General features: G+C 41.6%; 1 protein-coding gene across 3 annotated transcripts in view; it reads right to left on the bottom strand.

Moving 5' to 3' along the window:
- Positions 1-2,624: 2,624 nt before the first annotated feature.
- CEP126 (centrosomal protein 126) overlaps positions 2,625-13,370 on the bottom strand; it is a 315,130-nt gene continuing 304,384 nt past the window's right edge. For 2 of the 3 annotated variants that reach the window (XM_085621438.1, XM_085621439.1), the window contains exon 12: positions 2,625-3,079. In XM_085621438.1, coding sequence (XP_085477564.1) covers positions 2,978-3,079 — 102 coding nt within the window. In that variant the 3' untranslated portion in view covers positions 2,625-2,977. The remainder of the gene's footprint in view (positions 3,080-13,370) is intronic. The other variant, XM_085621440.1, reaches the window with a different exon arrangement.

Raw genomic sequence — 13,370 nt, 5'->3', positions numbered from 1 at the left:
AATCTAAACTTTCAACTAAACTGATACTACTCTTTGGATAGAAAGATCATCCTATGGGTGATTTTAAGCAGACATCCTAGAAAAGGTCTAAGGTAATGCCTTACTCTTTCAAAGAAAGGAACAGAGATGCAGTTTTTCTTTGAACTCTCACACCTCTGAACTATACAAGGACTTGGAATTGTGCCTTGTTAAATGAGGATGCATAACATGCACTTGTTGCATCTACATTTTCAGCTTCCCAGTTCTATACCAGGGTTTGGATAATAGTACACACTTCTCTTACTATGGACTTGAACCACAAACTAAACTACTTTTTGCAATATACTTTGTGGTACACTAATATGGTGTTCATGTTCGATTAAATGAGTCAGAGTGCGGTAGTACTGATGTAAGTGGTGTGCGATTGAGTATCAGAATGCAGACAGAATAATGGAGCACTGAAATATCTGCCTTTGCCTTTCTGATTCACCATGCTGAAGCACGTTGGGCATTGATACTACGGCTGGCATCCTTTGGGCTTGAAAAATGATGTCATGTTGCTTTGAGGAGATGACCGACAGGCAGTATTGTTTGAGTATCTATTAACGTAAACTGGCCAGATTAGATGGAATGAGAATACATATTTATGTAATTTATATTAGGTGTGCCGTGTTTAACTTTCTAATCCAGGGCCCAAATCAGAGGTGGACGGTTTTACCTCTATGACAAGGAAGCCTGGGGTACCCTATTATATTGTTGGTGAATGATAAAGCCTGCCTTAATGACTGCACTTAACACCATTGTTTCATGGATAGCCACGATCATATCCAGAATGTCCCCTATACCACGTATGGATACAAGTAAACTCAGACTACCATTAGGCCAGGGAGAATAACACAAATGCAAGGTTTGGAAGAATATCAAAGAGAGCATCAGTATTATAAGGCCACCATTATGTCAGTGATACCCTCAGTAATGTTCAGGGAGTCCAACATATTTCAAGAAAGTGACTATTAGGCCATGGCGACCCTTATGCAAGGGATAGCTGCAAATATATTTAAGTAATTAAAGTATCTACAAAATGTTAAGGTGGGCAGCATTATCCCAGGGGCAATATTATGCAGGGACAGCCATAATTATGTAAAGATTGAAATGTGCACCTTTAGGCGAGACCCACAGTTATACCCGTCAAAGCTGCAGATTTCCCCCACTATATCAAAGATGGGGATCATTAGGACAGGATCTCCATGTTGCCAGAGATACTAACAAAATGTCAATGTGCCTAAAGTATGTCAAGAGAAGCACTATTATGCCAGAGTCACTAATATAAGCTACTGTATGAGTTACAGCTGAGGCCAAGGCCACAACAAACGCAGGGAACATTCTCCATCAACGCAACAAACACACAGACATCCCTTCAATCACAGTCTCAGATGCATACTGAGGAACTTCGATTTCTGATCACGATCGAATCGACCCTCCATTTTGTGCTCCGCCGCCATTTTATGTTGCCATCACTCAGGCAGCACGGCGAGCAAAGTCTATTCTGCTTTTTCTGCACCCTGGTGTCGAAATATGCTTTCTGCCTCTATTTACAAAGCTGGTTAGGACTGGCCGAGTACACTAATCCCTGTCTGGCTTTCCTAATCCCTGTCTCAACTATCTATTGATTCACACCATTCTTTTCTGACTTTATCTTGTCCCCTGGCCTTCACTGCCTTCTGCTAGCATTCTCTTGTTTCACGACTGTCCTCCAAAACACACAAACGTATCTCGCCACCTGCAAGTTAGTTATGAATCTGTTAATGAATTAGCTTGAGGGAGGGGTGACAAACATGATTGGAGGAGAGGTTTCTTCGGGTCATCTGACACTTCTGTTTTCCAATCTCTCCTATTGGTTCTATCCTGTTTTCCAACTCTCCTTATTGGTTCCTTCTTGTGTGTTCTGGGAGTGCTTTTGGTAAATGTTTCTGAACCTTGTATAGTATAAAACCCTGTGCGCCACAGAGTGAAGTGGCAGTATCCTGAGAACCTACTTTGTGTACTTCTAGGATAACTGTACTAGCTGCAGCTAAATAAATCTGATCTTCTAACGCCGACAGAGTGTCCCGTGTCTCTGTATAGCTGAGCAGGAGAACTCCGGAGACTTGGGCGTACCCTGCGCCGCCAGACCCAAAGAGTTCTGGTTCTTCAATACACATAGACACAAGCATACACAAACATACAGATACTAACACACAAAATGCAAACTCCCATCCAGACAGATTTGCTGTTCGCTGACCTCTCCAACTTACCTTTATACCTCAGTGCTTTGTGGCACTGCAGGTTGTCGTTTCGTTCCACGTGTAGCTCAACTCCCCATACAAGCCTTGTGCAGTGCAGGAGCTCCAGAAGATGAAAGTGATTGGCCTAGCCTAACATGCCTCAACAGGAGTGTCGCTTTGTTATTACATTCTTTGCATTTTTTGTTCTCTTTATTATGTGTTTGGTAATTGATGATCTAAGTAAAGGAGACTAGCTACAATGTTATACAAAAAAAAATGTAAAGATATTTTCAATGGCATTGTTTATAGATGTTGAAGATTACCGATGGCTGGACAAATGTATTACAAAATAAAATCAACTGACAAATTGTATCCAAGATTCGGCAAACAATTAAACTTTAATTGTGAAAAACATGCATTATTTTAAACCGAGTAGCAAAATAATCTCTTTTCGTTAATATTAGATACAATAAAATGTACATATCAATAAAAAACAGTGTGAGGTATTTTAAAATCTTACAAAAATATACAGTATTTTACAGTAAAGTGCTTTTTGAGAACTATGATCAGTTTCCAGAATTTAAAACAGATAACTTTACATTAGGGAATATTATTTTTTACTTTAACTTTGCCATTGATTTTGCAGAGCATCCACCGGTCTGTATACAAAGAGATGTTTAACATGTACATGCTTAGCTTCCTTGTCTTGTTATTGTGCAATTTTGATTACAATGTCAACATTTTCTCGGTTGTCTCGTTCGAGTGTCTGCTGACATACTACGGTACCGACGATGCACTGGTAATGCTGTGTCTGAAGGCTGGGATGATGCATATTGCTGAATAAATGGGAAGATAAATAAAAGTGGATTATTAGACTGAGAAAGTTAATAATTTTATTGTATATCACTGACATAAAACAACCAGTAATTTGTTGCGAATCAAGCATTGATTATACATGTTTACACCAGTGTACAAACTTTGCAGAACTATATGATCCAGAATGCATAGACTTTGGAGGTGCTTGTGTAATTTTGCATCTCATCTAAGCAATCCGGCCACACAATCATAGTGAAACCAATTTGAGAGAAGTGTCATCAAAGTGTCAGTTGAGATGTAATGGATGTTGTCATTGAGATGTTCATTAGCAGTGTATGGTGGGGGTCTGCTGGTGAGCGACAGTGTGGGGGTCTGATGACGGTGGTACTTGGCAGGTTACGGAGGTGGGAGAACCTCCAGCAGGTGGATGCAGTGAAGGTCTCCACATGAAGGCTTGGAGGAAAGGAAGAGGAGGACTGAATGAACAGGACATGCTACAAGAGCTCTTGGCATACGCAGCCCATTCCCAGAAATACGCTTGGGAAGCAGGCATCTATCAAGTGCCCTGCTTCCAAGACATGGAGTCTCCTGTGTCATTATTTTTTTCTCCTTCTGGAAGCAGGGTTCACAGACCATTCATGGTCACTCACATTGTGGAATTGTCAGCGGAAACAAAATTGTTCAGGCTGTGACTACCAATAAGAGTGTGGGGATCCATAGATCCTGATATGGTGAATGGTTAAAAAGAACTTTCTCAACCAATCATATTTATTTTAAACTTGAATTACCTTCAACGGACAGCTTATCTCACAAATGGTTCGCGAATCTGAGATATACAACTGTATGAAAGATGATCGCTTGGTAAGTCTGCCCAGGGACTTTCTATACCTCAAAAACGTCAAAATAGCTGTAACCCAAACCATAAAATACTTCTATTGTGAGCAAAGTCTTTACTTCATGCAAACGTCTAACCCATTGAAGCTCCCCTGACACCCCTCTCCCCCGAAGCACAAAACAGATTTGAACCAAATAAATAAAGGTTGGCATGAGTTAAGTACTACATTCAAGTCACGTTTTCTGTAATTCCGTTTCTAATGTAGCGGAGAGCAGAAAAATTGGTAGGGGTTTAAAATGGGAGATGCTACTTTCACTTCCCCCAAATGACTTTGTCAATCTATAAGTAATTTGAAATGGAGAACAATAGTTGAGGGAATCCGGTGATTGCAGAGTTCTGTGTACATTTTTGAAAAGGTACCCAAATAATTACCCATAAATAATGTTAATTTGCTATGAATTAACCAACTGACTACCGTCGACAAAGTACAAAAAAAATAAAAATATATATATATATATATATATATATATACATATATAAAGAAATGTGTTTGTTGATATATCTCGTAACTATCTCCATTCAGAATTAAACAAACACTTAGCTACATGTTTGGATCACAGAAAAGTGAGATTATTCACTTAGCGGTTCAAACCCATCTCCAACGCTTAGCATTCTCCAAGTTTAAAAAACAAAAGAATGGAGCTCATTCTTTTCTTCCTATAAGTACAATAACGTGCAGACCTGTTACAGTGCTCTTTAAGATACTATTCACTGTATTTAGCTCATGCTGTGATACTGCTTTGTACAATTCTGAGTACACAAATGTCCACATACATATACACAATGAACTATTAAATTTGTGCTTAATTTGACTGTGCACTACTAATTTTGTTTCTGGTTTAAAAACACAGCGCTACTATCACACAGGTTTTAGTTTAGACACTCAACATATCCAATTTACAGCATGAATTGGGCTTCAGAATTTAAACCAATTTACACAGACCAAAAACCCTTTAAATATGATATTGATTTTAGTTCTAGAACTTGCAGTAGCTCAGATTGCAGTTTCATTCAAGTGCCCAGCCTGCTACATGTAAGCTTAACATTTCCAAAAGCTGGTTTGTGCAAAAGCATATGATAACAAGATTAGGGAGTGTAGAGGGAAGGCCCAACACGGGCTCTAGAGATGGATGCGTCTTCCACTCTGAATTAGTTACTAAACATAAGAATCCATCTCTTTGGGGGAAAACAGAAAAACAAAAAACCTGGGTCCATAAAACTGAAATAAATGGGTTTATGTGTCTCTCAATGGTTGGACACACACAAAGGTGTTTAAATACCCCTCACACACCAAGAATGACCCATGGTGTCATGCTTCATCATAGGGGTCTTCCCGCCCCGCTGCGGGACGGGGTGTGCTACTACCTGCAAGTGTGCGGGAGCACTGATGGTAAAGTGCTATGTGTAATGCAGAGGGAGGGTCTGGGGTAAATGTGAATGTGAAATTAGAAAAGGACCTGGCCCCTTTGGACAAAAAAACTTTAATAAGTCTAGGGGGGCTGGTACTAATAAAAAGGTGGTGCGGAGACTCCCTACTTAATGTGTGGTTACTCCTAATATGTTGTCAACATGTATCTTCGTCAGGACAGGGTTAAGATCCCTCCTTTATGTATGGTATATACTTATGAATATACTACAAACATAAGTGAAAAATGCAATTAATCATGCATAGATATACAATACCTAATAGTATGCATAAATGTTCTGTAGAGGGAAGAAGGAAAAAAAGACATGTACTAGTTTAGTGTCCCAGGAAATACGAACATTGTACCTGCAAACATAAGAAGTGCGCCACAAATGTGACAAAAACGTGATAATTTAGCCATAAATCTTAATTTGCAGAAAAAGTGCGGTGACCTGTAAGGAAATAAAGACAATACAAGACACTACAAACAGATAACAAAAAACACACACTCTATAAAATGCGTGGACTATTCTCCAAACTAGAGAACGACCCTGTGGTTATATGAATACATACTTAAGTGTATGTGAGGTTTTAGCCTCATGAACTTCGCGAGTGGAGGAGTCTCAATGCTAAATAAACAAAAGAGAAAATGGACAAAGGAGAAGTAGCTGTTATCTCCTGAATGCTACTAGAAAAAATGCCTTGTCGGTATCCTCGAACAGCTGCGCCGTACTCACGTATCCTTGTACTGCCAATAGCTTAGTGTGCCTCCATCCCGTGGTTCCGCCGATATGCGGGACACTACCAAGCGTGCTCTATTTAACTACAACCAAACATTGGGGAACTCGTTACACCTGGTGCGCTGCACTGGCTTCCGGTGTCGAGGACAAAGGGAGACTAGACTCGTATGAGTAGCATTTTACGGGAACCGGAAGTGAGGATCGGTAGTGAGCGGTTGGCATAGTAACTTCAATGTAAACATCGAGACCAAAGTTATTCCGATGGTGCCAAAAATAACACTGACTGTGAAAATATAGGAATTAAACCACTCATGAGGTATGTTACCAACCATCAATTGACACGGAGGGTGGTTGCGGGCAGTGTTACGAACGTGCTCACGGAGTTAAATAGTCATATGGACGATTGAGAGCAAAGTTATACAGATGTTACCAGGAGTGATACTGACTGTGGAAAAATAGAAATTTTAAACACGTGTCAATCCAAGGAGTTCTGTTGCCAGCCATTGAATAACACGGAAGGTAAATGCGGGCAGTATTTAAGAAAGTGCTCATAGAGTTGAATAGTCATTCGGTCAATTGAAAAGGGAGCGGTGAATGTTAACGCCCACAGCGTATTGTGTTAAAGGAAATGATCCTGACAACAGCCTCTTGGGGAACTACATAATACAGTGGCAAAAATAAAAATAAAAATAATACAGTCTGTGGTTGACACTGGTAGTCAGAAAAGACAGATAGACTGGTTCTGAGTGTCCTAATGGTTATATTAGAAAAAACAAAAATAAAAATAAAAATAAAAACAAAAATCCACATTTTTGGTAAAGGGTGGTACCAATGTTAAGATTATGTTGCTCACATAGTATCAAAAAAGAAAAGTCGCTGTTTCTGATTAGGTGAGTCATTCAGAAAAGAGTGATCTCGCAGAATGTTTTGCGGGAACTAGAGATGGTACTATGTCAACTGTGACCATGGTATCTCATCGTTCAGACCCATCACATGTGTGCCCAGACGGAACACCCACCGTTGTTCTTTCTCGAAGAGTCCATGGTCGGTGAGTAGTTGTTCTATGACCGTCCATTTAAGGTCATTCACCCCATGGTTCTGAGTCAAAAAATGGGTTGCCATCTTTGTCGTGCTCTTCTTACAGCGAATATTGCTCCTGTGTTCGTCAATTCAAATTTTTACTTGTCTCGTGGTCATGCCTACATATTCCATCTTACAGGGGCAAGTGATAAGGTACACAACATTTTTGCTGTTGCAATTGGTAAACTTCCTTTGTTCCCATGAAGTGCCATTAACGAAGGTAATGTGGGTACTCTTTGCAGTTAGAGCGCAAGTGCTACACATACCACATGGATGATGTCCTTTGACGGGTGGTATAATACTTCTTGAAATCTGTTGAATCGGTAGTGTACGTGGTCTTGTATGAACCAAAATATCTTTTCGATTTTTGCCTCTCTTGTGGAAGAACATGGGTTTCGGTAGATTCAAGCCGCCACAGTTCAGAATTTTCCAATTTTTATTGATGATCTTGGATACTTGGTTTGAATGTGTGTTATAGGTTGTGAAACAGATTGGTCTTGTCTTCTCTTCCTGTGGTGTATGGTTCTCTAAGAGAGAGTCCCTATTGTTGTTCCTTGCTCTCTTGAGTCCTTTCTTGACAATTGACTCGGGATAGTTCCGGTCTAACAGTTTCTTCTCCAGATCTTTTGCCTGGGCCCTAAAGTCTGTCAGTTCTGAACAATTCCTCCGTAAACGGAGGAACTGGCCATAGGGTAGATTGTCCCGAAGGTGCCTGGGGTGGAAGCTATCATATAGCAAAAGGCAATTTTTGGCCGTAGGTTTGAAATGTGTACTGGATTTCAATCTACCTTCGTCTGCATAGATATTAAGATCTAGAAATACTAGGTTACTGTTGGATGATGTGTGTGTAAATTTTAGAAAAGTATTTTGTTCATTCAGCCAATCCATAAAGATGGTAACTGAATCGGAGTCCCCTTTCCAAATTACTAGGACGTCATCAATGTAACGTTTCCACAGAATGATCTTATGGTAAAAAGGATTCAGCTGGTTAAGTATCCTTTGGGACTCTAGGTGATGAACATACAGCCCTGCCAGGCTCGGCGCGAAGGTACTCCCCATGCTCGTACCGTGTTTTTGTAGGTAGTGGACATCCTGGTACAGAAAGAAGTTCTTCTTGAGGGCCAGAGTAATGTATTCCATTACCAGATTTCGGGGAGTATGATAGTTCCAGGTAGTGGAGTAAAGAACCTCCTCAATGATATCCAAGGTATCGTCATATGATAAGCTGGTGTAGAGGCTCTCCACATCTAATCCAATTAACAGGTGTTGTGCTGGATCGAAAGTAAGCTCTTCAAGTAGTTGTAAGATCGCTTTTGTATCTTTCAAATATGTGTCCGTCCCTTGGACTAATGGTCGAAGGAATGCATCCGCAAATTTCGACAAAGGCTCAAGTATTGAGCCAATCCCAGATACGATGCGACGTCCAGGTGGGTGTTCCAAGTTTTTATGAATTTTGGGGATTGTGTAGAAGTAGGGAGTTCTAGGTGACTTCTGAATCAGGAAGTCAGCCTCTTTTTTGGTTACCCAATCATGTGCAGTGGCCTCTTCGACCATCCCCATTATGCGGACCCGAATATTTTCGGTGGAGTCATCTTTGAGGATCTCATAGTTCCTCTGATCACTAAGTAGTCTTCTGCATTCATTGTCATAGTTGGTTGTTGTCTGTATAACCGTAGCACCACCTTTGTCAGCTGGTTTTATGGTAATATCCCGGTTGTTGGCTAGTTGTTGTAGAGCTTCTTTCTCAGCTCTAGTCATGTTCTGGAATGTCTTATGATCTTTTTGGAGTGCGCTGTTAAGATCTTCCATAACTGCTTTCTCGAAAGTTAGCAGTTCAATGGGTAAAGTGGAGTCCACCGGAGTAAAGGTGGATTTTGGTCTTAATCCCGTATCAGATGACTGGGTTGGGACTGTAATTTGATCAGAGAAAAACACTTTGAGTTTAAGCTTACGCATGAACTCTTTAATTTCCAGGCAGAGTTTGAATGTATCCACTCTATTGGTGGGCACGAAACCCAATCCTTTCTCTAATGCTGCCGTTTGATGATGGGTTAGGGTGACAGTTGAGAGGTTGACCACTAGTTGTCCTTTCGGCTGGTCGATGGTTGGTTCGATGCTGCTGTCATGCTCCGTGTGGATACCCTCGTCAGATCCTCTTGGGCGCTGTTCCAATGGACCTGGTTGCCCCTCCGGTTTCTTCCTCGTGGTGGTCCTGGACGCATCCCTAAAAAAGGAGGTGGACCGTAGTAGTTGTAGTCTTGTGGGGGATTCCAATGTTGAAAGGGTACTCCCATAGGTGGGGGTCCAAAGGGAAATTGGGTGTATAGCTTTGGACCTTGATAGCCACCCCATCCCCTGCCTCTTGATCTGTATGGTCTTTGTTGTTGACCTCTGCCCCTCTGGTTTCTTGAACCACTTGTTCTACTTGAATAGGAATCATTGGATGCTGTATCCGAGAGATCACTGTCCGTGTCCTGGTCACTGCCTGTTTTTCATTGGATATAATCATCCCTAATGTAGGGGTATACTCGCTCATGGCTAAAGGCTGCAGTGTCCTTCTTCAATTTCTTATACTTGCTTTGTTTCAGTGAGATTTCGTATTCACTCATCTCTTGATTTAATTCTTCAAGTCTTTTTTTGAGGACAGCGGTTGATTGGTAACTCTTCAGTTGAACCTCAATCTTTTGTATATCGATCTTTAACTCCTGGGTGAGGCGAGTGGCTGTCTTGATAATCAGGACTAGCCAGTCCCTTGTGCAGTGCCACGATATAAGTGACCAGTCTTTTTTGAAAGTTTTATCGTGTTGGAAGATAAACGGTTCGTTTCGAACTATCAAGCCTCTAGGTGCTGTGTTGGCCCTGAGGTACTCTGTCATCAGAAGACCATGCAGCGCTGTCTTGATCTGTCTTCTCCTTAGGTTCGTCAGTTCATCCCAGTCGGAACTATTAAGCCCAGGGTCTGTATTACTCAAACCCTCAAAGGGGTTGAGGGCTGCCAGAATCCTATCAACCTCCTCGTCATCAAATGTAAGGCCCGCAGACTCAGCCATATGTAGGCATGACCACGAGACAAGTAAAAATTCGAATTGGCGAACACAGGAGCAATATTCGCTGTAAGAAGAGCACGACAAAGATGGCAACCAATTTTTTGACTCAGAACCATGGGGTGAATGACCTTAAATGGACGGTCATAGAACAACTACTCACCGACCATGGACTCTTCGAGAAAGAACAACGGTGGGTGTTCCGTCTGGGCACACATGTGATGGGTCTGAACGATGAGATACCATGGTCACAGTTGACATAGTACCATCTCTAGTTCCCGCAAAACATTCTACGAGATCACTCTTTTCTGAATGACTCACCCAATCAGAAACAGCGACTTTCCTTTTTTGATACTATGTGAGCAACATAATCTTAACATTGGTACCACCCTTTGCCAAAAATGTGGATTTTTGTTTTTATTTTTATTTTTGTTTTTTCTAATATAACCATTAGGACACTCAGAACCAGTCTATCTGTCTTTTCTGACTACCAGTGTCAACCACAGACTGTATTATTTTTATTTTTATTTTTGCCACTGTATTATATAGTTCCCCACGAGTCTGTTGTCAGGATCGTTTCCTTTAACACAATACGCTGTGGGCGTTAACATTCACCGCTCCCTTTTCAATTGACCAAATGTTTTTTCAACTCTATGAGCACTTTCTTAAATACTTCCCGCATTTACCTTCCGTCTTATTCAATGGCTGGCAACAGAACTCCTTGGATTGACACGTGTTTAAAATTTCTATTTTTCCACAGTCAGTATCACTCCTGGTAACATCCGTATAACTTTGCTCTCAATCGTCCATATGACTATTTAACTCCGTGAGCACGTTCGTAACACTGCCCGCAACCACCCTCCGTGTCAATTGATGGTTGGTAACATACCTCGTGAGTGGTTTAATTCCTATATTTTCACAGTCAGTGTTATTTTTGGCACCATCGGAATAACTTTGGTCTCGATGTTTACATTGAAGTTACTATGCCGACCACTCACTACCGGTCCTCACTTCCGGTTCCCGTAAAATGCTACTCATACGAGTCTAGTCTCCCTTTGTCTTCGACACCGGAAGCCAGTGCAGCGCACCAGGTGTAACGAGTTCCCCAATGTTTGGTTGTAGTTAAATAGAGCACGCTTGGTAGTGTCCCGCATATCGGCGGAACCACGGGATGGAGGCACACTAAGCTATTGGCAGTACAAGGATACGTGAGTACGGCACAGCCGTTCGAGGATACCGACAAGGCATTTTTTCTAGTAGCATTCAGGAGATACCAGCTACTTCTCCTTTGTCCATTTTCTCTTTTGTTTATTTAGCATTGAGACTCCTCCACTCGCGAAGTTCATGAGGCTAAAACCTCACATACACTTAAGTATGTATTCATATAACCACAGGGTCGTTCTCTAGTTTGGAGAATAGCCCACGCATTTTATAGAGTGTGTGTTTTTTGTTATCTGTTTGTAGTGTTTTGTATTGTCTTTATTTCCTTACAGGTCACCGCACTTTTTCTGCAAATTAAGATTTATGGCTAAATTATCACGTTTTTGTCACATTTGTGGCGCACTTCTTATGTTTGCAGGTACAATGTTCGTATTTCCTGGGACACTAAACTAGTACATGTCTTTTTTTCCTTCTTCCCTCTACAGAACATTTATGCATACTATTAGGTATTGTATATCTATGCATGATTAATTGCATTTTTCACTTATGTTTGTAGTATCTTCATAAGTATATACCATACATAAAGGAGGGATCTTAACCCTGTCCTGACTAAGATGCTTTGCATCGAAACATGTTGACAACATATTAGGAGTAACCACACATTAAGTAGGGAGTCTCTGCACCACCTTTTTATTAGTACCAGCCCCCCTATACTTATTAAAGTTTTTTTGTCCAAAGGGGCCAGGTCCTTTTTAATTTCACATTCACGTTTACCCCAGACCCTCCCTCTGCATTACACATAGCACTTTACCATCAGTGATCCCGCACACTTGCAGGTAGTAGCACGCCCCGTCCCGCAGCGGGGCGGGAAGACCCTTTTAAGATGAAGCATGACACCATGGGTCATTCTTGGTGTGTGAGGGGTATTTAAACACTTTTGTGTGTGTCCAACCATTGTGAGACACATAAACCCATTTATTTCAGTTTTTTGGACCCAGGTTTTTTGTTTTTCTGTTTTCCCCCAAAGAGATGGATTCTTATGTTTAGTAACTAACTTGTGCAAAAGCATGGCTTCCTGGGGTTGAAACATTATGCCAGGTAGGTTGCCACTCTAGATCGCTGTTATGTTAGCGTAAACATGGGTTTCCAAATGTGGTTATTCATTGATCGGAAAATGAAGTGGCCTGGTTCTCAAGAGGGAGACTGTGCATAGCACTCTTGAGTCTACGTGGGCTAGCACTCACTGGGAAATGGAGGCAACGCTGAGAAATGACTCTGATAGCAGATTACTGGGCTAACAGCAGCATTTTCAATTAGGGAGTTGACAGTGTGGTTCAGAGGTTCTGGGGGGTGGGAAGCGATAAGATGGTAGATGCGACATGCATGTGAAACATTTCCTGTGGTGAGGAGCTGCGAACCCACAAGTGGGGCTCAGCTATGCACTGTCATGCAGCCTTGGTGCCTGTGGTTGCCCTCCACAGGACCCGATGACTGGGAGGGAGGAGGCAGACGTGGAAGCTGTCTGGCTAAGGAAGAGGAGCCTGGATTCCAGGAAACCACTGAGTATCGAGCCGGATGGCTCAAACCGATTCTTCTACATTTTGGGACTGACCCCTAACTGCTTGTGAAGCCCGCTAATAAAGCTCAGCCGTGCAAGCGGTTTGGCGGCCATCGTCATGAATGGAGTCCTCTGTTCCTCTGATCGTCTCCAGGGATTCCACGTGGAGCCTTATGGGGGGAGCTGCAGCTGCTCTTCTCATATCTACTGGCTCAGCCACTTTCTTACCTGGGGCAGCGATCCCCTGCGTGATGAGGCAAAAATGCCGGTCTACGTGTAGATGTTAGAGGTTGTGACAAAAACACGGATATATGGTCAAATACGGACAAATTTCTGTGTGTATAATTAAAATTGAAAATGAAAAGTTGGTTTCTCACCAGAAGGCATTTGATTCATATGTTAAAACATTTGTATATAGAATGTAACTT

Source organism: Triturus cristatus, chromosome 8, assembly GCF_964204655.1.
Source record: "Triturus cristatus chromosome 8, aTriCri1.1, whole genome shotgun sequence".
In the NCBI taxonomy this organism is placed as follows: domain Eukaryota; kingdom Metazoa; phylum Chordata; class Amphibia; order Caudata; family Salamandridae; genus Triturus; species Triturus cristatus.
This window is presented reverse-complemented; position numbering and strand designations above follow the sequence as displayed.